Genomic DNA, 26,636 nt, shown 5'->3' on the forward strand with positions numbered 1-26,636 from the left:
TTATGCAACCTGCTTTCAAATGGATCAGGAAAACACACACAGACACAGACACACATGAGGAAAGGAGGGAAGAAGGAGTGATAAAGCAAATATGAAGCAGATGCAGCCCAAATGACTGCAATTGGCGAATCCGAGTGAGGGTATATTGGAGTTCTTTATCCTCTTCCTGAAATCCTTCTGTAAGTTTGAAATAATCTCAAACTAAAAAGTTTAAAAAATGAGAATGTAGTAGACATATTTGTAATTTGGATTTATCTCCAAGGTACAGTACTGGTAAGTCAAAAAGCAAGGTGCTTAAGAGTTTGCCTATAGTGTGTCCAAATGCTTATACATATACATTTAAATTTATATATTTATACTCAGGCTACACAAAGACATTAAGAATAATCACTTTTTGACACCAGGATAAGGGATCCTGGCAACTAGAGGTGCTAACTCTTGCAGCTATTTGATCTTTGCAGCCTATTTACAGAGGAGTTTCTTGAAGTCACCACAGTGGTGATTCTGGAGGACGTGAATCCTATCATCCTGCTCCTTTTGTCAGTGAAGTTCTCCCAAGACCTTCAGTTTCTCCTAATCAATATAGTCTTGCTAAAATTTCATTTTAATTTGATGCTGGGAGGTAAAAATACAATTCATATTCATATGTTGATCTTGTATCCAGGAACCTTTATAAACTTAAGTCTAATTTTTATTTAGGTTCTTTGGATTATTTCCTTTCCAATTTCTTATGCTTTTTATTTTTTATCTTTTGAACTAGCTAGCACCTCTAGTAAAACATTGAATACAAGTGGGATAGTAGGTATCCATAGCTCATTCCTGAACTGAGGAAAAGCTTTGTATAATTCACCATTAAGTGTGATGCTTACTAAAGGCATAGTTGTTTTTTTTTTTTGAGAGTTGTAACCATGAATAGATTGTGAATGTGATCAGGTTTTTCTGTATCTTTTGAGGTAATCATGAGATTCTATCTTCTTTATTCTGTTATCATGGTTAACTATTGATGATGGTCACATATTAAACCCATATTCTATTTCTCAGAGAAACCTATCTTACTTGTGATATAGCATCATTTTCATGAATTGCTGGATTCTATTTGCTAATCTTTTGTTCAAGATTTTTGTATCTATGTGCATGACTAAGATCACCCATGGATTAGTGTTCCATGCTGTGTAACAAATTACCAAAAACTTAGTGGTTTAAAACAACACCCATTTACAATATTATCTCAGTTTCTGTAGGTCGGAGTCCGGGCATGGCTTAGCTGAGATCACATATTGCATTTTGTTATCACATCTCTCTGGGATCCTTCAACCTGAAAGTTCTTATATATCTCCTTGACTTTCAAGAACTTGGCCCTTTTTTGAAGATTACTGGCCAGTTATTTTGAAGAATACTCCTTAATTTGGGTTTGTCTGATGTTTCCTCATGATCAGATTCACTTCATGCATTTGTAATACAAATATCACAGAAGTGATGCTGTGTTCTTACTGCATCATATTAGGTGCAACACAATTTGATCTGTCCCAGCACTGGCAATGTTAACTCCAATCACTCAGATAAAGTGGGGCCTTCCAGATTTCTCCAATGTAGTTACTTTTCCTTTTTGTAATCAGTATTTTGTGGGGAGGACTTAGAGACAGTGTAAATGGTCCATTCTTCATCAAACTTTCACACATTAATCAATGTTGCTTAGCTGGATTAATTATCACTATGGTGGTTGCCAAGTGGTGATTTCCTAATGCTGTTATTCCAATTACATTCATTAGCTGATCCTCTACTATAAAGAGAAGTTTTATCTTTTCCTCATTTGTTTTTTTTTAAAAATTAATCATGGTGGACTCATGAATTTCTGTTTTATTCACTGGATTAGAATCTGTTATTATCATTTATTTCTGATGTATAAATCGTCTCAAGATTAGCCAGCAGAAGGCCCTTCAAGATGTTTTCTGTACCCATTTGACATGTCCCCATCATTCTTTGGGCACTTTTTGGTACAGCAAGGTCTTCCAGACTTACCTTGTCTTGTCCCTGTCCCAGTCCTGAAGTCAGCCATTTCTCAAAGAGCCCTGGTTCCTGTTAGAGGAGAACAGTATTTAGAAGATCTGGGAGCTAGGTATACTCACACTATTACAGTGTCACAGCCCCCCATTACTCTCAATATGTTTCCTTATTTGATCAACCCCTATGCATGTAAATTATCTCCTGTTGCTGCCACCCCTGATCCCCACCCTATTACACTACACACAGACACCATCCTTACCCTGCTTCTCTGACACCCCACATCAAGTCACTGCTGCCCTGCAACAATATGAGACCTAACTAGACTGGTCTCAACTATGGCTTTTAGACTAAAGTGTGAAAGAACGAAGGAAGAGAGGAAGAAAGGAATTAGGCTCTCCCTGTTATTTTCTGCTTCTGATTTTGATGGTTTACTTTTTTTTTTTTTTGGTCTCTTTTCTCAGATGGCTTTAAGTTCACTAAAACTGCACCAGAAACTAAGCAATATGGCTTTTTAGCCTGAGAGTGAGTGTACAAGTGTTGGGGTGGGATGAGGCTGTCAGCAATTGTAGGCAAGTCTTAGCGGACTTTCAGTGGGAACAGGCTGCAAAGACGTGTGGGAAAATAATTCTAACACACGTGGGTAGATTGCAAGTGTTCCGACAGAGGCCAGTAATGCCTACAGAGGCCACTCATACTTTGTCATGGGAAGAACCCGAAAAACATGGGTCTGTCCTGCAAATGTCTGTTGTCGTACAACTATTTGAAGTATTCTCTTATGATTGTATATCTTATCTGTGATATTGATTGTAACTTCTCTTTCATTTCTAATTTTGTTTATTTGGGCCCTCTCTCATTTTTCTTAATGAGTCTGACTAAAGGTTTATCGATTCTGCTTATTTCTTGAGTTAGGCCTGTATTGCTATAAACTTCCCTCTTAGAACTGCTTTTGCTGCTTCCCATAGATTTTCAAAATTTGTGTTTTTATTTTCATTTGTCTCAAGATATTTTCTGTTTTCCTCTTCAATTTCTTCATTGACCCATTGGGGTTTTTCTTAGTAGCAAGTTGTTAGGTCTCCATATGTTTGTTTTTCCAATCCTCTTCTTGTAATTGATTTCTAGTTTTATCCTGTTGTGGTCAAAAAGAAGCTTAACATAATTTCAGTCTTCTTAAATTTGTTAATTGTTTTATGGCCTAGCATGTGATCTACTCTGGACAAAGTTCCATGTGTACTTGAAAAGAATGTGTATTCTGCTTTTTTGTTCTAACATGTCATTTAAGGCCAATGTTTCCTTATTGACTTTTTGTCTGGATGATCTATCCACTGATGCAAGTCAGGTGGTAAAGTCCTCTACTATTATTGTATTACTGTCAATTTCTCTCTTTATGTCAGTTAATATTTGCTTTATGTATTTAGAAGCTCCTATATTAAGTTCAGATAGGCGCACATTTACGAATTTATAGCCTCTTTTGGATTGACCACTTTATCATTATATAATGCCCTTCTTTGTCTTTTATTATAGACTTTGTTTTAAAGTCCACCTTATCTGATGAGTACTGCTACCCCAGCTTTATTCGTTTCCATTTGCATGGAACATCTTCCATCCCTTCATTTTCAGTCTGTTTTCAGCTCTGAAGTGAGCTTCTTGTAGGCAGCATACAGATGGGTCTTGTTTGGTTTTTTTAAATCCAATCAGCCACCCTATGTCTTTTGGAGCATGTAGTCCACTTACATTTAAAGTGATTATTGATAGGTAGGTACATATTGCCATTTTGTTACCTGTTTTCTGGTTGTTTTTGTAGTTCTTTTCTGTTCTCTTCTCTTAGTCACTTCTTTGTTGTTTAATGATTTTATTTAGTGTTATGTTTGGGTTCCTCTCTAATTTGTGCATATATATTTTTGGTTTTTGATTTGTGGTTACCATGAGGTTCATATATATCGACTTATATCAACTTGTTTTAAACTGATAGTCATTTCAGCTCAATACATTTTAAAAAGATCTCCATTTTTCACTCCTCCACCATGTTTTATGTTTTTGATGTCATATTTTACATCTTTATGTCTATCCCATTACTGTTTATTGTAGTTACAGCTGATTTTACAATTTTATCTCTTAATCTTCATGTTAGCTTATTTCAGTGGTTGATCCACTGCCTTTACTGTTATTTGCATTTGCCACTGAGATTTTCCATTTCATATATTTTATTTCTTGTTATAGTTTTTTCCTTTTCACTTTATAAAGAAGACCCTTTAACATTTCTTTTAAGGCCAGTTTAGTGGTGATGAACTCTTTGTTTTTGTTGTCAGGCATACTATCTCTTCTTCAATTCTGAATGATAACCTTACTGGGTAGAGTATCTGAGGTTATAGGTTATTTCCTTTCACCACTTTAAATATATCATGCCACTCCCTTCTGGCCTGCAAAGTTTCTGCTGAAAAATCAGCAGATAGCCTTATGGGGGATGCCCTGGATGTACCTCTTTGTTTTCTCTTGCTGCCTTTAAAATTCTCTATAATTTCTGCTGTTTTAATTATGGTATGTCTTGGTCTCTCTTTGGGTTCATCTTGCTTGGGACTTTCTGTGCTTACTGGACCTGGGCATCTGTTTCTCTCTTTGGGTTAGGGAAGTTTTTAGCCATAATTTCATCAAATACATTTTCTGCCCCTTTCTCGCTCTCACTCCTCCTTATGGGATCCCTATAATGTGAACCTTAGTACACTTTATGTTGTCCTAGAAGTCGCTTTAACTATCATTAAAAAAAAAAAAATTTTTTTTTTTTTGGCTGTTCTGATTGGGTGATTTCCATTATTCTAACTTCCAGGTCACTTGTACGTTTTTCTGTATCACCTAATTTGCTATTAATTCGTTCCAGTGTATAGTTTTCATTTCAGTTATTGTTTGGTTCTTTCTTATATGTTTCTTATATGTTCTTTGTTGAAGCTCTGAGTTCCTCCATTTTTCTCCTGAGTTCAATGAGCATCTTTATGACCATTTCTTTATACTCTTTATCAGGTAAATTACTTACCTTCATTTTATTAGGGTTCTTCCCCCCTTGAGGTTTTATTTTGCTCTTTTGTTTGGAACATATTCCTGTCTTCTCATTTTGTTTGATTTTCTGCCTCTATGAAATTAGGTGAAAGTTACCTATCCCAGTCTTCATGGTGTATGGGAACATCCCTATGCAGTCTGTGTGTGGCCAGTGGCTTTAGTGGGAGAGCAGGACATGAAGTGAACAGGGGCCATGTCTTCTCCTGGGGTGCATCGGCAGCTGCCTCCTTGGTGGGAAGTAGGGCTGGGGTTGGAAGGGCTAGAGTCAGTTGCAAGCTAGAGCTTCTCCTGGTTCAGTGGTGGTTGCTGCCATCAGGGGGGCGAGTCCGGGGCCCAAGGGGCTGGAGCAGGAGCCCTGAGGGAGCTGGGCTTCTTCTAGGAGCAATGGCAATCTCTGCCATGGTTGAGGGCATGGCCGGGGTCTGAGGGGAAAAATATGGAACACTTCACAAATTTGTGTGTAATCCTTGTGCAGGGGCCATGCTAATCTCTGTATCATTCCAATTCTAGTATATGTGCTGCTGAAGCAAGAATTAGATTTTTTCTTTTTGCTTGAGTTTATCCTTAATATTTTCCAAGAAAATTGTGAACTTTCTGAGAAAGCCATTAAATAGCTGGGTTCAAGCTCCCCCTTTTCACTTAACAATATTGCTTTCTTGTCTCCTAGATACTATAGGACAGGTGAAAATTCTTATGTCAATGATTTTTCTCTCCTTTGTATACTTACCTTTTTTAAAAAAAATTATTTTTGGCTGTGTTGGGTCTTCATTGCTGCACACGGGCTTTCTCTAGTTGTGGCGAGCTGGGGCTGCTCTTTGCTGTGGTGCATAGGCTTCTCATTGCGGTGGCTTCTCTTGCTGCAGAGCATGGGCTCTAGGCACGTGGGATTCAGTAGTTGCAGTACACGGGCTCAGTAGTTGTGGCTCACGGGTTCTAGAGCACAAGCTTGGTAGTTGTGGCGCACAGGCTTAGTTGCTCCGTGGCATGTGGGATCTTCCCAGACCAGGGATCGAACCCGTGTCCCCTTCCTTGGCAGGTGGATTCTCAACCACTGTGCCATCAGGGAAGCCCTGTATACTTACTTTTTTGCTCATTTGCAGAGTGACCAAAATGTGGCATTAAGTAGGTCTTTTCACTTATTTCCTCTCTTCTAGGTCTTTTAATCTGGAATGCCTATTAGTTATTATATTTCATTTATTAATCTAGAAGATATTTATTGTGACTCTACTTTGTACCAGTCTCTGTGCTCGGTGTTTAGCAGTGAATAAAATACAAGTCTCTACCTTCAGATAACTCACAGTCTATTGACCACTTAGATTTATTCTCTGTGCTTTCAACTCTTCCCACAAATTCTCCATTATTTTGAATTTCGTACACTTACACTTGTATGGTTACTTGACTTGAATTCTCTTGATGTTTTAGTTTTACCTTTGTACTTACGGCAACGTTTTGCATCCTTTTTTTTTTCTCCTAATCTCACTCTTAAAGTCTTAAAGGATAACATAAAAGTGCCTTCAATTGTTGAGATGATGATGGAAAAGACATACACTTTGAGCACATTATACACATATACATGTCTCTTAAGCATGTGCTGATATTTTAACTATACTAACAAAAGAAGCTACAAGATAATAAGTTCCTTTATAAAGAGAAAAATCACTCTCAGAATGTTCTCTATTCTTCATCATACCCTCCTCTCCCTATTAGAACTTCCAAGAGAACAAAAGGTAGCATGAAGAGACCTATTATTTGAGTACTTTTATTTGCTGAGTACTTAACTCACTGCACCTTCACAATATGAGACAAATATTGTCAAATAGGCTTGCTCAATAAGTTGGTCAGTCATGGAACAAGTGGCAGAGCAAGAATAAGAATCCGAGTCTATCCAGCTTCATTTTGCACTGTGGTGTATACACAGTTACTACAGAATTGAAAGGCCCATGGGATGTTGTAGGCTATATCAATACTTCCTTTTATAGCCAGACAATATTCAACTTTTGGATAAATCGTATTTTATTAATCCATTCATCCAAAGGACATTTGTGTTGTTTCCACTTTTTGGCTGTTATCAATAACGCTGCTATCAACATCTGTGTACAAGGTTTTGTGTAGACATTTTCATTTCTCTTGAGTATAAACATACACCAAAGATTAAAACTGCTTTGTCATGAGCTGTCTTTTTATTGATGTAAGTTCTTTACACAAGTCCTTTATCAGATATATTACTTGCAAAATTTTTCTCCCATGCTGAGAGTTGTCTTTTCACTGCTGATGGTGTACTTTGAAGCACAAAACTTAAAAATTTTGACAAAGTTCAATTTGTCTATTTTTTCTTTTGTTGCCTTTGCTGTTGGTGCCGTATCTAAGAAACTATCACCTAATCCAATGTCACAAAAATTTACACCTACATTTTCTTCTAGGAGTTTCATGATTTAGGCTCTGACATTTAGGTTTTCAATCTTTTTTTTTTTTTGGCTGCATTGGGTCTTAGTTGAGGCCCACAGGATCTTTGTTGAGGCATGCGGGATCTTTCCGTTACAGTGCACTGTCTGCTTGGGCTCCTCTCTAGTTGCGGCGTGTGGGTTTTCTCTCTAGCTGTGGTGCATGGGCTCCAGAGAACGTGGGCTCTGTAGTTTGTGGCAAGCAGGCTCTCTCGAGGTGCTGAGCACCTCAATAGTTGTGGCACGCAGGCTTAGTTGCCCCACAGCATATGGGATCTTAGCTCCCTGACCAGTGATCAAACCCACATCCACTGCATTGGAAGTCAGATTCTTTACCACTGGACCACCAGGGAAGTCCCTTCAATCCATTTTGAGTTGACTTTTGCATACGGTGTGAGGTACTGATTCAACTTCATTCTTTTGCAAGTGGGTATATAGTTGTCACAAAACAATTTAATGAAAAGTCCATTCTTTCCCCATTGAGCTGTTTTGGCACCCCTGTAGGGTGCCAAAATTAACCACAAATTTCTGGACTCTTAATTCTATTTTATTAATCTATAAGGCATAACACACTGTCTTGATTTGTCTAGCTTTGTTTGGGAAGGAGTATTTTAGCAGGCTTTTTAGATAGTTGTGGACATTCTTATTTGAGACAATACCAAAATTTGACAAATGGAGGTTTCTTAAAGGTCAGCTGCAGTGTAGAATCTGAAACCCCTGTAAACTTCTTCTACCCTGCTAGAGTTTCACTCACTTCTTCACTCACAGACCATTTTGTAATCCATGCACAGAGCATCTGGAGAACATTGGTTGTTTTGCAGATCGTCCGAATGTTGACACATTTCATATAAACTATCAGAAACAACTGTTGTTAAATCAGCACTGATTATATTGGAAAAGTATTGGGAAGCTGTCATGCTACAGTGTTAAGAGGCAAGTTTTCTAAAATTCCAGCTTTCTCTTGAAAGTTCAAATTTTAGCAGTAACAAGTACTGTTAGTTTTCTGCCAAATACTCAAGTCAGAAGAACCCTGGTTTGTCTGCCAGCCATTCTTCCAAGCAGACATGTTCAATGAAAAAAGTGACTAGTCCAGTTTGTAACTCACACAATTGCATAATTGCCTTTCCTTTGAAACAATCATCACACTTCATTATGTAGCAAAAGTGCTTTATGCATATTTTTCATTTTGTTCCACAGACTATTAAAGACATGTTTTCAAGGTCAAGATTAATTAAAAATTGAAATGAACTTTTTAAGAAAAACTGTGGCATGAAAGTGAAGACTATAATGAACAATAGTAGAGTTTGGTGCTACTGTCTTGATTCATGCTAAGGTCCAGCAGCTTTACCCATCAATAATTTTGCTACATCAATAAAACTTTCAACACATTGAAAAAGGTAAATAATAACTTAGAGTTATGAGGAGTTTTGACCTTGTACGCCCCGTGAAAGTGTCCTGGGGACTCTCAGGGTCTATGGTCCACTTTGAGAACCACTGACCTAATTAATACATCTAAGCAATGACCACCAAAAAGACAAGACCTGTGTCTCCTAGTGGAAGTACACACCACCACCAACGAAGCATCCTTCTCAAAACATCAATCTTGAATTTGACCAAGCTGCTAAACATAACAACTAGTTTATGGCATATACAGGAAACATAAACATAAAATGACAACTAAGGAAATAATCAGCAAAACCTTTTATGTGGGAAACTTTTTAGAATGAATGAGCTGGTTCTTCAAAAAATAAACTGGAAGAAAAAAGGTGGGAGGAGAAACCTATATATTAAAAGAAAATTTAAAGACAAATCAAGCAACTGCAAAACATGAATCTTATCTGGGTCCTGATTCAAGCAAATTATAAAAAATATTTTTTGAGAATGACTATATTATCTGATATTAAGTAACTTAAGTTTTTTAGATGTGAAGATACTACAGTTCCTGTATTTTAGAAACATATACTAAAACATGTAGTTCCATAATGCAGGACTCCAAACAAATTCCAATAAAAAAACAAGGGTGAGAGCTAAATGTGGGGTGGGACAGTGCATGAAAGAAAGTACCCTGATGAAAAGTACTGTTTACTGTAAACTGGCGCATGTCGCTTTTCTGAAGAATAACCATACCCTTTCCCACCCCTCTCATGCCCACTAAGGTAGAATCAAGAAACCCAGGAAGAAACTCTGCTTTGAGGAATTTCCAAAAGGCCTAGAAAGAGGAAAACATATTCCAGAGAGGATCAGAACCTTACCTTGGGATTTCTCCTAAGAAAAAGCTCACAGATCATCTAATATTGGAAATCTTCTGTGGTACTTCTTCAATACGTACTTATTGATTACCTATATTGTATGCTACAAAATCCAGCAAGGATCCAAGGGAAATACAAAAATAAGACAACTCTTTGTTGGTAACACAGACGATCTAGTTTTGAGAGACACACATAGTGGGTGAGTAGTTTTATTCCAATATAAAATTACTGAGTATTTAACTAGGTGTTTAACTGTGACAGATCTGAGGAACTGGGTTCCTCAAATACAGATGCCTTGTGTGAAATCTAGCTAGGAAACAATCAGAACAGATGTGGTAAACAAGGAGTACTCAAAAATCCCTCCCTGCCCATAGATGCGCCCCTTCCTGCAAATAATTATTTCATCTCTCTTGTGATAAACAGCTGGGTCTGCACTGGGTGCTTCTGCCTTGTCTACATAAATACACAAGATGGTATCATTTTGATCTATCTTCAAGAGAAAGTTTGATATTGTGGAAAAACACTTAAAAACTCAATTATTTTTACAAAATGTCTGTCACAAGGCCATGTGGTATACAAGGTGGTGGGTGCTACAGGAGCAAAAAATCTTAAGGGTCCTTTCCTCTGTGAATTGTACAGTCTAATGGGGTATAAAGACACATGGTAACTATGAAAGCAACATAGTTCAACTTAAAGGTCAAAAAGGAGGGTAATTCTATATTTTTCTTTACATTTAAAATTGTTTCCATATGTTCCAATACAATCAACGTGCATTACTTTTAAAATAATAGTGGCTCACATATACCACCAGACCAAGGAAGGCACATTATTAGAGAACATCTGCAGAAGATATTTTATGAAGTAATATTTGGTAAAGAGGTGGAGCTCTGTTCTAAGTAGGATGAGACTGACAAGAAATGTTAAAGAGATTAAAGTAAATGACACTTTCAGACCATGGAGTAATAATGAACTTGAGTAATCTAAAAACAACACTTCTTTGGAATGAGAAATGTGGTTTTCAGGTAAACTGTTACTTTCTACAATTAACAAAAAAAGTTAATGGAGTAAATCTGTTTCAGAAAAGTGACTAGGAACTGGTACAGAAATCATCATTGGTCATTACGCTTGAAAGTTAATACGGCACGGGGCTTAAAAGCATAGATAAAAGCCTATCTGCCGCTCATCCACCAGAGGGGAGAGAGCAAAAGCAAGAAGAACTAAAATCTTGCAGCCTGTGGAACAAAAACCACATTCACATAAAGATAGACAAGATGAAAAGGCAGAGGGCTATGTACCAGATGAAAGAACAAGATAAAACCCCAGAAAAACAACTAAATGAAGTGGAGATCAGCAACCTTCCAGAAAGAGAATTCAGAATAATGATAATGAAGATGATCCAGGACCTCGGAAAAAGAATGGAGGCAAAGATCGAGAAGATGCAAGAAATGTTTAACAAAGACCTAGAAGAATTAAAGAACAAATAAACAGAGATGAACAATACAATAACTGAAATGAAAACTATACTAGAAGGAATCAATACCAGAATAACTGAGGCAGAAGAATGGATAAGTGACCTGGAAGACAGAATGGTGGAATTCACTGCTGCAGAACAGAATAAAGAAAAAAGAAAGAAAAGAAATGAAGAAAGCCTAAGAGACCTCTGGAACAACATTAAACTCAACAACATTCGCATTACAGGGGTCCCAGAAGGAGAAGAAAGGACCCGAGAAAATCTTTGAAGAGATTATAGTCGAAAACTTCCCTAACATGGGAAAGGAAACAGCCACCCAAGTCCAGGAAGCGCAGTCCTATACAGGATAAACCCAAGAAGAAACATGCCAAGACACATAATAATCAAATTGGCAAAAATTAAAGACAAAGAAAAATTATTGAAAGCAGAAAGGGAAAAACGACAAATAACATACAAGGGAACTCCATGAGGTTACCATCTGATGTCTCACCAGAAACTCTACAAGCCACAAGGGAGTGGCATGATATACTTAAAGTGATGAAAGGGAAGAACTTACAACCAAGATTACTCTACCCGGCAAGGATATCATTCAGATTCGATGGAGAAATCAGAAGCTTTACAGACAAGCAAAAGCTAACAGAATTCAGCACCACCAAACCAGCTCTACAGCAAATGCTAAAGGAACTTCTGTAAGTGGGAAACACAAGAGAAGAAAAGGACCTACAAAAACAAACCCAAAACAATTAAGAAAATGGTCATAGTAACATACATATCGAAAATTACCTTAAACATGAATGGATTAAATACTCCAACCAAAAGACACAGGCTTGCTGAATGGATACAAAAACAAGACCCATCTATATGCTGTCTACAAGAGACCCACTTCAGACCTAGGGACACATACAGACTGAAAGTGGGGGGATGGAAAAAGGTATTCCATGCAAATGAGAATCAAAAGAAAGCTGGAGTAGCTATACTCATATCAGATAAAATACACATTAAAATAAAGAACGTTACAAGATACAAGGAAGGACTCTACATAATGATCAAGGGATCAATCCAAGAAGAAGATATAACAATTATAAACATACATGCACCCAACATAGGAGCACCTCAGTACAAAAGGCAACTGCTAACAGCTATAAATGAGGAAATCTACAGTAACACAGTAATAGTGAGGGACTTTAACACCTCACTTACACCAATGGACCAGATCATCCAAAATGAAAATAAATAAGGAAACAGAAGCTTTAAATGACACAACAGACCAGATAGATTTGATATTTATAAGACATTCCATCCAAAAACAGCAGATTACACTTCCTTCTCAAGTGTGCACAGAACATTCTCCAGGATAGGCCACATCTTGGGTCACAAATCAAGCCTCAGTAAATTTAGGAAAATTGAAATCATATCAAGCATCTTTTCTGACCACAACACTATGATTAGAAATGAATTACAGGGAAAAAACCGTAAAAAACACAAACACATGGAGGCTAAATAATACATTACTAAATAAACAAGAGATCACTGAAGAAATCAAAGAGGAAATCAAAAAATACCTAGAGACAAATGACAATGAAAGCACAATGAATCAAAACCTATGGGATGAAGCAAAGGCAGTTCTAAGAGGGAAGTTTATAGCTATAAAGGCCTACGTCAAGAAACAAGAAAAATCTCAAGTAAACAATCTAACCTTACACCTAAAGGAACTAGAGAAAGAAGAATAAACAAAACCCAAAGTTAGCAGAAGGAAAGAAATCATAAACATCAGAGCAGAAATAAATGAAATACAAACAAAGAAAACAACAGCAAAGATCAATAAAACTAAAAGCTGGTTCTTTGAGAAGATAAACAAAATTGATAAACCATTAGCCAGACTCATCAAGAAAAAGAGGGAGAGGACTCAAATCAATAAAAGTAGAAATGAAAAAGGAGAAGTTACAACAGACACCGCAGAAATACAAAGCATCCTAAGAGACTACTACAAGCAACTGTATGCCAATAAAATGGACAACCTGGAAGAAATGGACAAATTCTTAGAAAGGTATAACCTTCCAAGACTGAACCAGGAAGAAACAGAAAATATGAACAGACCAATCACAAGTAATGAAATTGAAACTGTGAATAAAAATCTTCCAACAAACAGAAGTCCAGGACCAGATGGCTTCACAACTGAATTCTATCAAACATTTAGAGAAGAGCTAACACCCATCCTTCTCAAACTTCCAAACAATTGCAGAGGAAGGAACACTCCCAAACTCATTCTATGAAGCCACCATCACCCTGATACCAAAACCAAAGACACTACAAAAAAAGAAAATTACAGACCAATATCACTGATGAATATACATGCAAAAATCCTCAGCAAAATACTAGCAAACAGAATCCAACAACACATTAAAAGGATCATACACCATGATCAAGTGGGATTTATCCCAGGGATGCAAGGATTCAATATACGCAAATCAATCAATGTGATACACCATATTAACAAGTTGAATAAAAACCATATGGTCATCTCAATAGATGCAGAAAAAGCTTTTGAAAAATTCAACACCCATTTATGATAAAAACTCTCCAGAAAGTGGGCATAGAGAGAAACTACCTCAGCATAATGAAGGCCATATAGGACAAACCCATAGCAAACATCATTCTCAATGGTGAAAACCTGAAAGCATTTCCTCTCAGATCAGGAACGAGACAAGGATGTCCACACTCACCACTTTATTCAACATAGTTTTGGAAGTCCTAGCCATGGCAATCAGAGAAGAAAAAGAAATAAAAGGAATACAAATTGGAAAAGAAGTAAAACTGTCACTGTTTGCAGATGACATGATACTATACATAGAGAGTCCTAAAAATGCCACCAGAAAACTACTAGAGCTAATCAATGAATTTGGTAAAGTTGCAGGATACAAAATTAATGCACAGAAATCTCTGGCATTCCTATACACTAAGGATGAAAAATCTGAAAGAGAAATTATGGAAACACTCCCATTTACCATTGCAACAAAAAGAATAAAATATCTAGGAATAAACCTACCTAGAGAAACAAAAGACCTGTATGCAGAAAACTATAAGACACTGATGAAAGAAATTAAAGATGATACCAACAGATGGAGAGATACAGCATGTTCTTGGATTGGAAGAATCAATATTGTGAAAATGACTACACTACCCAAAGCAATCTACAGATTCAATGCAATTCCTATGAAATTACTAATGGCATTTTTTATGGAACTAGAACAAATCATCTTAAAATTTGTATGGAGACATAAAATATCCCGAATAGCCACAGCAGTGTTCAGGGAAAAAAATGGAGCTGGAGGAATCGGACTCCCTGACTTCAGACTATACTACAAAGCTATAGTAACCAAGACAATATTGTATTGGCACATAAACAGAAACATAGATCAATGGAACAAGATAGAAAGGCCAGAGATAAACACACTTATGGTCAACTAATCTATGAAAACGGAGGCAAGGATATACAATGGAGAAAAGACAGTCTCTTCAATAAGTGGTGCTGGGAAAACTGGACAGCTACATGTAAAAGAATGAAATTAGAATACTCCCTAACACCAAACACAAAAGTAAACTCAAAATGGATTCGAGACCTAAATGTAAGACCAAACACTCTAAAACTCTAGAGGAAAACATAAGAAGAACACTCTTTGACATAAATCACAGCAAGATCTTTTTTGACCCACCTCCTAGAGTAATGGAAATAAAACCAAGAATAAACAAATGGGACCTAATGAAACTTAAAAGCTTTTGCACAGCAAAGGAAACCATAAACAAGACGAAAAGACAACCCTCAGAATGGGAGAAAATATTTGCAAACGAATCAGCAGACAAAGGATTAATCTCCAAAATATATAAATACCACATGCAGCTCAATATTAAAGAAACGAACAACCCAATCCAAAAATGGGCAGAAGACATAAATACACATTTCTCCAAAGAAGACATACAGATGGCCAAGAAGCACATGAAAAGCTGCTCAACATCACTGATTATTAGAGGAATGCAAATCAAAACTACAATGAGGTATCACCTCACAGCAGTTAGAATGGCTATCATCAGAAAATCTACAAACAACAAATGCTGGAGAGGGTGTGGAGAAAAGGGAACCCTCTTGCACTGATGGTGGGAATGTAAATTCATACAGCCACTATGGAGAACAGTATGGAGGTTCCTTAAAAAACTAAAAATAGAATTACCATATGATCCAGCAATCCCACTACTGGGCATATACCTAGAGAAAACCATAAATCAAAAAGACACATACACCCCAATGTTCATTGCAGCACTATTTACAATAGCTAGGTCATGGAAGCAACCTAAATGCCCATCGACAGATGAATGGATAAAGAAGATGTGGTACCTATATACAATGGAATGTTACTCAGCCATAAAAAAGAATGAAATTGAGTCATTTGTTGCAACGTGGATGGATCTAGAGATTTTCACACAGAGTGAAGTAAGTCAGAAAGAGAAAAACAAATATCATATATTAACGCATGTATGTGGAAGCTAGAAAAATGGTACGGATGAACCAGTTTGCAGGGCACAAGTTGAGACACAGATGTAGAGAACAAACGTACGGACATCAAGGGGGGAAAACCGCGGTGGGGTGCGGATCATGGTGTGCTGAATTGGGCGATTGGGATTGACATGTATACACTAATGTGTATAAAATTGATGACTAATAAGAACTTGCAGTATAAAAAAACAAACAAACAAAAAAGCCTATCTGCCTGTGTTCAAATTCTAGTGCTGCTACTTACTAAGTATAAGAATCTGAGGAAAGTTACTTTACCTAATGCTGTGATCTTCTAATCAGCATCATAGGATAATAATAACACCTATTTCATAAAGGATTAAAAGGGTTAATGTATGTAAAGTACTTAGAATAGTACATGACACATATTAAGTACTAAATAAGTGTTTAACTACTATTGTTATTATTATTTGTTTTTAAATTAATTAATTTTATTTATTTTTGGCTGCGTTTAGTCTTCCTTGCTGTGTGCGTGCCTTCTCCAGTTGCGGCGAGCGGGGGATACCCTTCATTGTGGTGCGCGGGCTTCTCATTGCGGTGGCTTCTCTTGTTGCGGAGCACGGGCTCTAGGCATGTGGGCGTCCGTAGTTATGGCTCGCGGGCTCTAGAGTGCAGGCTCAGTAGTTGCGGCTCACGGGCTTCGTTGCTCCGCGGCATGTGGGAACTTCCCGGACCAGGGCTTGAACCCACGTCCGCTGCATTGGCAGGCAGATTCTTAACCACTGAGCCACCAGGGAAGCCCTCAACTACTATTATTATCATGTGAAAATAATCAACAAAATATTAAATATCAGTAGACAATTCATATCCCTCTTTTCTGACATAACAAGAAACAGATCCAAAAATAAATAACTAAAAACACAGTAGGAAATCAAGATCACTTTAAACACCGTACAGGACAGGAGATCAGAATGCACAGGCATACAACTGGTTCATTTGAAAAGAACCTGATATTCTGAAAAAAAATTAACAGTGAAAATATTAATTTTTCAGAATGATTATACTCAGTAAAACATCTTTAAACAAGAATAAATTTATTTAATTTCTTTTAAAGATTTAATGACATACAAAATGTATATAGTATAATATCTTTAATACATTTTTTCTTTCTCCCCCCATCAATATTAAACACTATTTGAACAGCTTATCTCTTTTTCCCTTGTCTGTATCTATGAGATACACTACTTAATACAAATAAGATTTACACTGCTCCCTCCCAAATAAAAATTAAAATTAGTACCTAGGGGAAAAAAAAAGAAAGAAAAATAGTCAAAGCACAGTACTTCAGACAGATGAAAAGCTTTTCTTGTTGTTGAGTATTCAACAATATCTGGGGCAGTTAAATTACATTTTATTGGCATAAAGTTGCATTGCAATCTCCCAACATCACATAATGATAATCCAATTCAATTTCTTAAGTACCACAAACAATATTCATGTTCAGATGTTCCTACACAATTTTAAATATATGCAAGAATTCATGTTTACATTCTGATTTGATATACTGGTCAATAAAATCTTTTGAGAAGTGTGTAACTTCCAAGTTGTAACTATAGTAGATATAGATAAGAAAAAAGCACTTTAACTTTTCTCACAGGGTAACTTCTCTTGGACAGTGAGTTAAGTTTCTCCTTTGATATATTTAGGTTATACCAGTCTACCATGGCTTTCTTCTACTTAACGATGTTTAAAAAAAAAAAAAAAAGCACTAATACTTTGCACAATTTGGGCTCTATTTAACGAAAAAACTGGCTCTACCTTTTAAATAGGAGCCTAACCCTGATTCATAAGGTCCCTCTTAGAAAATGGTTTTCTGCTTGGGCTTTCTATATCCCTGTAGATCTAGAATTGTAACAAGCCATCTCCTTTCCCATGAGATGGGAAACAACAAGCATCTAGCTGGGCACTAGTGACATCATCACTGAACACACTGAAACACACTGAGGAAGACACCTGACTGCCATTTAACCAAAAGACTGGGTGATTTCTTCATTTTGCTAGCTGAATGGCAGTAAACCAGCTGCCAATAAAATCTGCACGGACACCTAACTTTGGTTAATGGTATTGCACCACATGAAGAGAGGGTACTACCCTCATCAGAACAAAGTCAAATGAAATCCTCTGTTAAAAAGAGCCCTTTAAAAAGTTATAAATACTAATTTTTCTTTACCTTTAAAATTTAACAGCTGCCAGCTGTATTGTATAGGGAGTTCCCGACTAATTTAATCAGGTCAAAAGAATATTGACCTTTTAAATGTGCCAGTTCAGCATATTCAATTAGCACGCGCTTTTCTTTACTACCAAACAGTTCCCTCCTAAATGAAAAGTGACAGTAACATTTTTGTGAGATGTAGGCAAAACCAATGATTCAGTAATATTATAACATCAGACGAATAGAATTAGTTGATTCTGATTCTTTGGTGGAATTTCCAGGCTGAAGAGTCAAATCAGAAGGCTCATCCTGAGGAAATATAATTTTGTCAGGTGTATAGTCATTCCTCTTCAGATCTATATTCATGACCCCCAACAAAAAAAGAAAAAAAGAGTATAGCTTAGAAACAAAAAATTAAGAACATTTTCTAAATCAATTTCCCTCTAAACATGCCAGATCTATTTTCTACAAGGTTGTTATAAATTCAAAAGTCACAAAATTTATACACATAAAAATGAAATCATTCAACAAATAATTATTACACTCCGACCATGAGTCAGTAACTCATGTAAGTGTAGAAATGCAGCAGTGAACAAGGCAGGTAAGGTCCCTGTTCTCATGGAGCTTATATTCTTGTAGGTGAAGAAAAACAAATAGAAAAATGACAATTAAGTAGTAGCAAGTGCTTTGAAGAAAATAGTGTGATGAGGGTCAGGTGGGAGACGGTATGAGGTGATTCTTTTAGATAGGGCTGGGCAGAAAAGCCACAGGAGGTAACATATAAGATCTGAATACTAAGAAATGACCTATCAAAGTCCCAGGAAGAGTACTCTATGCAGAGAAAGTTAACTGCGGACTGCAAAAAGGAAATGGACTTGGTGTGTTCCAAGAATGGCAAGAAGCAGCATGGTTTGCATGTAGTGAATGAGGGAAAGACTAGGAGAAAATGAGGTCAAACAATCATTAACAGTCAGCAGTTGTCAAACTACAGCCTGTGCGCCAAATCTGGCCTATTTGTTTTTGTAAATAGTTTTACTGGAATGCAACCATAGAAATTTGTTTACAGATTGTCTATGGCTGTTTTTGTACTACAATGGGAGAGTTGGGTAGCTGTGACACAGGCCATATGGCCCACAAAGCCTAAAATGTATACTTCCTTTGTTTGCCTTTTACAGAAAAGTTTGCTGACCTCTGATTCATGGTTTGCAAACTAAGTATAGATTACGGTGAAAACCCACTGGAAGGTATTAAGAAGTCTTAAGGGAAGAATGTAATCAAATTTGTTTAAAATGACCATTCCAATTGTCACATGAAGTCTTGTTAGAGGGCTACTGGTAAGAATCCAGGAAACAAAATGGTGGCAACGACGATGAAGAGAAATTGAAAAATTCTAGGGAGATTTCAGAATTTGAGCAGACAGAATTTGACAGATTGGTTATGAAAAGTAAGAGAACAGGGCTTCCCTGGTGGCGCAGTGGTTGAGAGTCTGCCTGCCGATGCAGGGGGCGTGTGTTCGCACCCCGGTCCGGGAGGATCCCACGTGCCGCGGAGTGGCTGGGCCCGTGATCTGTGGCCGCTGGGCCTGCGCGTCGGGAGCCTGTGCTCCGCGGCGGGAGAGACTGTGACAGTGAGAGGCCCGCGTACCGCAAAAAAACAAACAAAAAGTAAGAGAACAAAGGAACTGGCTAGCTTTTAGGTTTTGAGCCTGAGCAACTGGGTAACCATTAATGAGACAGGGAAGCAGAATTTCGTGGGTAGGGGTGGAAAATGAAAGTCAAGAGTTCTGGAGTGAAAGTGTTACTTAAAAGTAATTCAAGTAGCAATGTAGGAAACTCAATATAGAAACAGGAGCTCAGGAAAGAAGTTAGTCTTCAGTTAAATTTGGTACTATCAGGATGTAGACTGCCTTTATAGCTATGGAATAGGATGAACTCATGGAGTAATAGACATATATGACAATGGTTGCAGAACTGGAAAACAATGCAGTAGTATCAAATTTATACTTTATAAACAAACCATAGTCGTGTATATACCCTTATACTTTTATCTCCATGTACAATAGAACTAACACTCAGAATATGAACTGTTAATTTTAATTTCAGTAATAGTCTATATTCAATGATCCAAATACATATTTGCTACAGTATGAACAATTTTTTTTTTTTGCAATATGCGGGCCTCTCACTGTTGTGGCCTCTCCTGTTGCGGAGCACAGGCTCCGGACGCGCAGGCTCAGCGGCCATGGCTCACGGGCCCAGCCGCTCCGCGGCATGTGGGATCTTCCCGGACTGGGGCACAAACCCGTGTCCCCTGCATCGGCAGGCGGACTCTCTACCACTGCGTGACAAGGGAAGCCCCAGTATGAACAATTTTTGATAAATTTTAAATTCAAGACTTTGCCAGTAAGGCCTTAGGGAATGCAAATTAATTTGTAGCTGAAGTGTACACAAAGAACAATGGACAGAAACACAATTATAATTCAAACACAATTATAATTCAATTCACAATTATAATGCTGTTAACTAATGGTGTAACCATGGGCAAATCATGTAAACTCTTATTTTATGTTCTGTAAAATGATGGACTTGGACTGGGTTGCTTTTAAGGTCACTTCCAAGCTGTAAAATCCTTTAAATGACAATTTAAAAAGCAGATATGCTATTAAATATTGCATTGTATCAAAACTAAATAAAAATTATATCTGGGCTGCCTGTTAAATTCATCATTGTGTGTTCTACTTCTGGCTTAAATGGACTAAGCATATTCCATCCTCTCTCTCTCTCACTGCTTACAAATAAAAACTGATTACAAGTAAAAACATGATACATAAAGCAACTATCTCAGATTTCTGAAAAGTAACAGCAGACATATAGGAGAAGGAAATCAGAACTTGAAGAACGATTTATATGGTGGTGAGCTTCCTGTTTTTTTCCCATCTCTTATTTCTGGGCTTAGACTTGAAAATAGCTCAATCATAGAAACATACAGTGAGCATGGACACAAAAAGCTCCAAGACCTTCTGGCCACAGGATAAGGAAGGAGGACCCTGTGGGATGGAAAATGTTGAGGGGAATTCCCTCTTTTTAATTATTCTTTTTGCTCTTCTGCCCTTTACCTAAGCCCTGGTCATGAAGAGGCATTCCTACAGTGGTGGCAGTTGGGCAAGAACCTACAACTCCAAGAGAAAACCCTTCTCTCTGACCAGAAGAACTGAGAATAGGTACCTCTATGATCCAAAAAGTATTATTTTCAGCACCAGAAACAGACCTAGTTGAAGAATGTGTGTGACAGCGCAGGGATGCCAAAATCCTGGCTTTCTAGTCAGTGTACCGAAAAAAAAAAAAAAGGAAAGAAGAGGCCCCCGGGAGTCACAAAGTATGGAAGAAATCATGGAGAGGAGGAAAATGGAGAGAGAGATATCCTAAATTTATGTATGAAATCCCAGACTCAGGCTTGAGTGGCACATATATGGAAAGATGGCATAGCATAGGCTTTGAGAACTAAACTATGGTGCAGACCTTCACTTGTGTCCCAGACTTGCCCTTGTTTGACATACATGTGAGAGAGACCTGATTAATAATGCAAAGGCTTTAAAAACTAAACTGACAGTAGAGGGACAGCCACACAGAAAACAGACTGGGACTTGTGAACTGAATTTAACTGAGTTGATTGCCTACTAACACCAAAAATCTCAAGGATTCAAAATTCTCTATAGAGGATTTTTAATAAGACCTCAAAAATCTTATAACATAATATTCAAAATATCCAGGACACATTCTAAAATCACTAGAGATACAACAAACAGGAACATTTCAAAGATTCTCAAAGAAAAAGACAACCAAGAGAAGCCAATCCCAAGGTTACTCAGATGGTAGAATAATTAAAAGACTTTAAACTACTAGAACCATACTCTATGACGCAGGACAAACAGACTTGAAATGAAAGGAAAAATAAGTTTTCAGCAGAGAAATAATCAGTATAAAAAGACCAACAGGAAATTATAGTACTGAAAAATATAACTGAAATAAAAAATCCAGTGTATGAGCTTAATAGCAGAATGAAGAAATAAAGAATGAGGAGTCAGTGAATTTGTGTGTAGATCAATAGAAATTATCCAATCTGAACTAAAGAAAAAAATTAATTTTTAAGGAAGTAATCAGAGCCACAAGTTCCTGGGTGACAATATCAAAAGGTCTAACATTCTTTTTATGAGAGTCCAGAAAGAGAAGAGATTGATGCGGACAAATATTTGATGAACTAATAGCTAAAAACTCCCCAAATGTGATAAAAGTCATAAATTGGCAAATTCAAGAAGCTTAGTAAAACTGAAACAGGATAAACTCAGAGAAAGCTACAACTAGACATAACTGCTAACTACAGTTAACATAACCACAGAATCAAACTGCTCAAAACCAAAAATAAAGAATAAATCTTGAAAGAAGATAGATTATAATGATACATCATGTATAAGGGAAGAACAATTCAAATGACTGGAGTTTTCATCATAAATAACAGAGGCTAGAAGACAGCAGAACATTTTTTAAGTGCTGAAAGAAAGAAATGTCAACCTAAAATTCTAGATCCAGTGAAAATACCCTTCAGGAATGAAAGCGAAATACATTCTTAGGTAAGGGGAACTAAGATCAACCACTAAAAAAACTAAACATAAAGATAAAACAGAATACTAGAACAGAGCGAGGGCTGTGGGATGTGGGGTGGAGAAAACAACAAAAAAACCAAACCAGAGACATCAAACAGAAAACAATAAAACAGCAGATCAAAATCTAACCATATCAATAATTACATTAAATGTAAAGGGTCTAAAACAACTATTATAAGATGGAAATGGTTAGATTTTAAAAAACAAATTAAACCTAGGAACTAACTATATGCTGTCTACAAGAAAACCACTTTAAATAGAATTAATATATACAGGTAAAAAGAATGGGAAAAGATACCTGATGAAACCACTAATCACAAGCTATGTTAATATCAGACAAAGCAGACTTTAGAACAAGGAGAATTACCATGGCATTAATTTAATAAAAATTAAATCACCAAGAAGTCATAACAACTGTAAATCTGTATGTATCTAAGAGCAAAGCTTCAAAATACATGCAGGAAAAATTGATAGAACTGAAAGCAAAGCAGATAAATCAACAATTATACTTAGAGAACTTTCTTCTAAGTAATAAATAGAATAGACAGAAAATCAGCAAGGATATTAAAAACCAGAACAACACTATCAAAAAACTTTCCTTCATTGGGACTTCCCTGGTGGCCCAGTGGTTAAGAATCCACCTGACAATGCAAGGGACATGGGTTTGAGCCCTAGTCTGAGAAGATCCCACAGGCCGCAGAGCAACTAAGCCCGTGTACCACCACTGCTCAATCTGCGCTCTAGAGCCTGTGAGCTACAACTACTGAGCCTGCGTACTGCAACTACTGAAGCCCGCGCACCTAGAGCCCCGCTCTACAACAAGAGAAGCCACCACAATGAGAAGCCCGCACACCACAATTTAGAGTAGCCCCCACTCGCCACAACTAGAGAAAGCCCGTGCATAGCAATGAAGACCCAATGCAGCCAAAAATAAACAAACAAAAAAAGACACCTGTAATTAATCCATAGGTCAAAGAAGAAATCTCAAAGGAAATAAGAAATATTTAAAAAATAAAAACAAAACTAAAACATACCAAAAAAATTTTTTTTAAATACCAAAATTTGTGGGATGCAGCTAACACAATGCTTAGACGAAAATTTACAGCACTAAAATGTTTTGTTAGAGAAAAAGTCTCAAATGAATATTTTAAATTTTTACCCTAACAAACTAGAGAAAAAACAAACTAAATCCAAAGCAATCAGAAACATGGAAATAATAGAGAATAAATCAATGAAACTGACAACAGAAAATAGAGTAAAACAATGAAAACAGAAAGTGGTTCTTCGAAAGTATCAATAAAACTGATACACCTTAGCCACACTGACCAAAAAAACAAAAAGCACAAATTACCCTAATGAAAGATGGGATTCACCACAGACCCCCCCACAGACAAAAAAAAATAAGATGATGGTATCATTGACTCTATGTCCATAAGTTTGACAATTTAAATAAAATGAAGACAAATATTGTATGATCTCACTTATACATGGAACCTAAAAAAACAAACAAACTCACAGAAACAGATGACTTGTGGTTACCAGAGGTAGAGGGGTGAGGGGAGGGAGAACTGGAGGAAGGTGGTCAAAAGGTACAAATTTCCGGGCTTCCCTGGTGGCACAGTGGTTGAGAGTCCGCCTGCTGATGCAGGGGACACGGGTTCGTGCCCCGGTCTGGGAAGATCCCACATGCCACGGAGCGGCTGGGCCCGCAAGCCATGGCTGCTGAGCCTGCGCGTCCGGAGCCTGTGCTCCACAACGGGAGAGGCCACAACAGTGAGAGGCCCACGTACCGCAAAAAAAAAAAAAAAAGGTACAAACTTCCAGTTATAAGATAAATAAGTACTACGGACGTAATGTACAACATGGTGACTACAGCTAACACTGTTGTATGATATACAGGAAAGCTGTTAAGAGAATAAATACTAAGAGTTATCGTGAGGAAAAACATTTTTTTTCTTTCTTTTTATTCTATCTATACAAGAAGATGGATGTTAGCTTAATCTAGTGTGGTAATCATTTCACAATATATGTAAATCAAACCATCATGCTATCCACTCTAAACTTATAGATATGTATATCAATTATTTCTCAATGAAAGTGGAAAAAAAAAATAAAATGGACCAATTCCCCGAAAGACACAAACTACTAAAACTCACTCAAGAAACTGACAACTATTTTAAAAAACTAAAAATTAAAAAGCATCTGACAAAACTTCAGACTGAGATGGTTTTGCTAGACAATTCTGTCAAACATTTGAAGTTGGGATAATATCAATTCTATACAATCTATTCCCCAAAACAAAAGAGGTATAAACACTTAAAACTTATTTTTAAGGTCAGTATTATCCTGACACCAAACAAGACAAAGACAGTACAAGGAAAAAAACCCCATAGACCAATATTCTTCATGAACATAGATATAAAAATCATCAACAAATATTAGAAAATTGAACCCAACAACACATAAAAAAGATAATATACCGTGACAGGGACTTCCCTGGTGGCACAGTGGTGAAGACTCTGCACTCCCAATGCAGGGGATCCGGGTTCAATCCCTGGTCAGGGAACTAGATCCCACATGCATGCTGCAACTAAGAGTTCACATGCTGAAACTAAGGAGCCCGTGAGCTGCAACTAAGAAGCCCGCCTGCCACAACAAAGACCCAGCACAACAACAACAGCAATATATATATATTATAATAATATAATAATTATATTATATATATATATATATATATATATATATATATATAAAATATACCATGACAAAGTGGAGTTTGTCCTCAGAATACAAGACTGGCTCAACGTTTAAAAAGTCAATCAATGTAATTTGATGTAATACTAACCAGCTGAAGAAAAACCAAATGATCATACAAATAGATGCAGAAAAGACATCTGACAAATTCAGTGAACATTTAGGATAAGCGTCTTCAAGAAATGAGGCATGGAAGATTAGTCTACTCTCACTACTCCTATTCAACATTGTACTTGAATTCCTTGCCATTACAAAAAGTCAAGAAAAAGAAATAAAAGGCATACAGATTGGAAAGGAAGTAATAAAACTGTCTCTATTGTCTACCCAGAAAATTCCAAGGAATTTACAAACAGTAAACAAGAACCAAACAAACAAAAACCTCCTAGAAGTGAGTTTAGCAAGAACACAGAATACAAGGTCAATATACAAAAATAAATAATTTCTGTATCTATTAATAATGAACAATTTTTAAAAATTTACAGATAGTAGTATTAACATGCTTACTATGTGCCTGTCACTGTTCTAAGTACGTCACAAATACCAACTAATTTAATCCTCAAACAAACAAAGAACAACAAACCTCTATGATGTAGGTGTTCTCTGAGGCCCTGGAGTCTGGCTCCCAGGTCCAAGCTCTTAACTACTACTATATTATTGGTCATAATGAGAGGGACTTTTAAAAATACAGCTCAAGGGTGAGTGACAGGCACCTGTAATTTTGAAAAAGTTCCACAGGGGATTCTGACACACACCAAAGGGTGAGAACAACTGGTTTGTGATACAACTTACGATTCAATAATAACTTGTAATTCTTCGAATATAAGATGAAGTTACTATCGTGAGAGACTGTATCTTCAGTTCCTCTTCCAGTTTCACAGAATACTCTTTTCCCAACTCTTTTCCAGGCTAACTTGAAAGTCTATTCATCCTTCAGTTTTAGGCAAATCTGTTAGTTCCCCAGGTAGCATTCCCTGACTTCTAAGTTTGTGTTAGGTGATTTGCTTACCTGTTCTATTTTTTCTGCTTGGCATTTATGATAGTCCTATAATTCTCTGTTAATCTTGTCAGTATCCAAGACCTGGCTAAACTCCACCAAGTGCAGGGACCATGTTTGTCTTGTTCACTGTGCATTGTTAATATCTAACACAATTCCTGGCATCCAGCAGACACATAATAAATATGTATTAAGTGAATGGACTTTGTGTTTTTATAAGTAATAAACGAAAGATCCATTTATAACCAAAAATATGTATTTATGCTTCTGGCCTTATGAAGTTCTGTAGTAATTAA

At 36.9% G+C, this 26,636-nt stretch overlaps 1 protein-coding gene across 1 annotated transcript in view; it reads right to left on the reverse strand.

Moving 5' to 3' along the window:
• Window positions 1–16,327: 16,327 nt before the first annotated feature.
• Window positions 16,328–26,636, reverse strand: part of TRPM7 (transient receptor potential cation channel subfamily M member 7) — a 122,138-nt gene continuing 111,829 nt past the window's right edge. Inside the window, exon 39 of the mRNA XM_082681130.1 lies at window positions 16,328–18,288. Coding sequence (XP_082537256.1) covers window positions 18,158–18,288 — 131 coding nt within the window. The 3' untranslated portion in view covers window positions 16,328–18,157. The remainder of the gene's footprint in view (window positions 18,289–26,636) is intronic.

This window comes from Grampus griseus (genome assembly GCF_964374135.1).
Source record: "Grampus griseus genome assembly, chromosome: 2".
Classification (NCBI taxonomy): domain Eukaryota; kingdom Metazoa; phylum Chordata; class Mammalia; order Artiodactyla; family Delphinidae; genus Grampus; species Grampus griseus.